The sequence below is a fragment of the Penaeus chinensis genome, chromosome 38 (assembly GCF_019202785.1).
Source record: "Penaeus chinensis breed Huanghai No. 1 chromosome 38, ASM1920278v2, whole genome shotgun sequence".
Lineage (NCBI taxonomy): Eukaryota > Metazoa > Arthropoda > Malacostraca > Decapoda > Penaeidae > Penaeus > Penaeus chinensis.
In genome coordinates this window covers 15,807,702-15,810,201 of record NC_061856.1, presented here as the reverse complement: position 1 = coordinate 15,810,201, position 2,500 = coordinate 15,807,702, and the positions used below count along the sequence as shown (strand labels likewise).

Here is a 2,500-nt window from a genome sequence, read left to right as displayed (position 1 = left end):
TATTATCGTGCTTTCACAACACTCTAGCTGGCTGTTATTATCCTTTGTCATAACAGTTCGGAGTTGTGTCTAACGTGAACGAGCAGCATCCTTGAAACCAGATGCACATCCTGCTCTAAACGAGTAATGTGTGCACCTTCCTTGAGAGATCAAACTAAGCCTATGCAAGATTCGTGCCGATACCCACCCTGCTGCTCGCCGACGGGTTGGAGAGCTGGTCCAGGCGCGAGACGGCGTCCCGCTCGTTCTTGGGGCCCGTCGTCACCACGATGTTATTCACATGCGGATCCGCTGATGTCACCAGGGCGATCTTGTGGCTCGTGTCATCCGTTACGTCACTGCTGGACCGGGTGCTCCTTAGGGCGGGTTTGTAGTGGGCGTGGGTGGGCGTGAGGAGGCCGCGGGCGGGCGAAGGGTGGGCCTGTGAAGTAGGGCCGTCTCTGAAGGCGGTACGCTGCTCCTCATCCTCCTCTTCCCTTAGGGCTGCACTCAGGTTGCCGAGAGATCTGCTGCTCAAGGAGCTGCCGATACGGTGGTTGGCGTCACGCTGGAAACGGAGAAATTTTGAGAATGAATACGTCTTCGTTGCATTACACACTTCACCACATTGAAATGGCCGGTACATGTATCTTTTTTGCATAATCTAACATAACATCCTAAATTAACTGGGGTTATGGACCCGGATGTGATATAAACTGTTTCTCCGTAAATCTGGTGACTCACGTGCTCTTTTACAACAGTCGCTGATGTATGCGTTGCGACTAGGCGCTGCAACGTCTTCCTTCTTCTTAATGTATACTCTTATTGCATTAACAGAAAATATTGATACACTTTGTTCAATTTATTCAGCACGATGATATGACGGAAAGCGACAGTTAAAACGCGATAACATACCATACTTATCATAATACAAAGCCACTGTCCTATCACGCAATATAGTCACAGATAAATTGCAATGGTCCAGCATTGCAAATGGTTAGGCAAAAAGCTTAATGAAGAGGAAAAGGAGGAAGAGGAAGAGGAGGAGGAAGAGGAGGAGGAGGAAAAGGAGGAGGAGGGAGAGGAGGAGGAGGAAGAGGAGGAGGAGGGGAGGAGGGAGAGGAGGAGGAGGAAGAAGAGGAGGAGGAGGGAGAGGAGGAGGAGGAGGAAGAGGAGGAGGAGGAAAAGGAGGAGGAGGGAGAGGAGGAGGAGGAAGAGGAGGAGGAGGAAGAGGAGGAGGAGGGAGAGGAGGAGGAGGAGGAGGAGGAGGAGGAGGAGGAGGAAGAGGAGGAGGAGGAGGAGGAGGAAGAGGAGGAGGAGGAAGAGGAGGAGGAGAAGTAGGAGGAGGAGGAGGAGGAGGAGGAGGAGGAGGAGGAGGAGGAGGAGGAGGAGGAGGAGGAGGAGAAGAAGAAGAAGAAGAAGAAGAAGAAGAAGAAGAAGAAGAAGAGGAGGAGGAAGAGGAGGAAGAGGAGGAGGAGGAAAAGGAGGAGGAGGAAGAGGAGGAGGAAAAGAGAGAAGAAGGAAAAGAGAGAAGAAAAAGAAAGAAAGAGAGAGAAAAAAAAGTGAATGAAAAAAAAACTTTTCCTTTCTTTAAACCCCCCCGAAGGCAGTGGCGTTCAGTCCGAGACCAACGAGACCAACGTACCTGCGCGCGTGTCTTGAGCGTCCGCTGGTTCGTCTGCAGCACCCGGCGCTTCTCCTGCGCCTCGGCCTCGGCCCACTCGGACTCGATCTCCCTCCAGCCCCGGGACCGGTCGAGGGTCAGGTGGCGGCTCACGGCACTTAGTCTGGAGAAACAAGGGAGAAATAGTCGGGGTAGAAGTTAAAATTGCGTGCCGTCGAAAATAAAAAAAGGGGTGACATGCTTATTTCTATTTTACGATTCAGATAGTTTTTGATAAGGTCTTTATCACGTGCGGATTAATGGTGACGGTGGTAAAGATGATGATAAGTGGGTATGGTGATGTTATTAACAATTATGCTGATTGCAACAACAAAATAAAAACTAAATTACCTGTTGGTGACGCTGTGGTCCGAATCCCTGGGCTCCGAGGAGGAGGAGGACGGCGGCGTCTGGTCACCCGCTACTGACGAGGCCGAGGAATTGTAACCCGAGGACTCTCCCGCCACGAGCTCGAGTCCGGCGCCGCGGATGACGTCGAGCACGAGGCGCGGCGAAGACTTCAGCACGTAGACCGCCTGCAGGAGCGAGGGAGGGAGAGCAAGGGGAGAGTGAGGGGAAGTTCTGATGAGAAGTCGAGGGGAATGGCTTGTAAACCGTAGCAAGTGGAGGCAATGGTCATTTGTTTTAACCTTTATTGTTTAGGTGAAAAAAAGAGAAATGAATGGCAATAAAGAAAATGTTGTGCCTGTGATTACACGAATAATTATTATTTGATGGTATTTTGTAACGAGGATAAAATGTTCGTGAGCCTACGTCAAATGCATCCCCTAGAAAAAATAACTTGCCACATCCGAGAATACGATAACCAACAGTAATGTCACTAGCGGGCGTTCCTTA

General features: G+C 50.6%; 1 protein-coding gene across 8 annotated transcripts in view; it reads right to left on the bottom strand.

Annotated features, from left to right (window-relative positions):
* Positions 1 to 2,500, bottom strand: part of LOC125046219 (ras-associated and pleckstrin homology domains-containing protein 1-like) — a 164,076-nt gene that overhangs the window by 10,042 nt on the left and 151,534 nt on the right. For all 8 annotated transcript variants that reach the window (XM_047643942.1, XM_047643945.1, XM_047643944.1 and 5 more), the window contains 3 exons: positions 1,994 to 2,178; positions 1,625 to 1,766; positions 188 to 547 (listed from right to left, as the gene is read on the bottom strand). In XM_047643942.1, the coding sequence (XP_047499898.1) occupies positions 188 to 547; positions 1,625 to 1,766; positions 1,994 to 2,178 (687 nt within the window). The remainder of the gene's footprint in view (positions 1 to 187; positions 548 to 1,624; positions 1,767 to 1,993; positions 2,179 to 2,500) is intronic.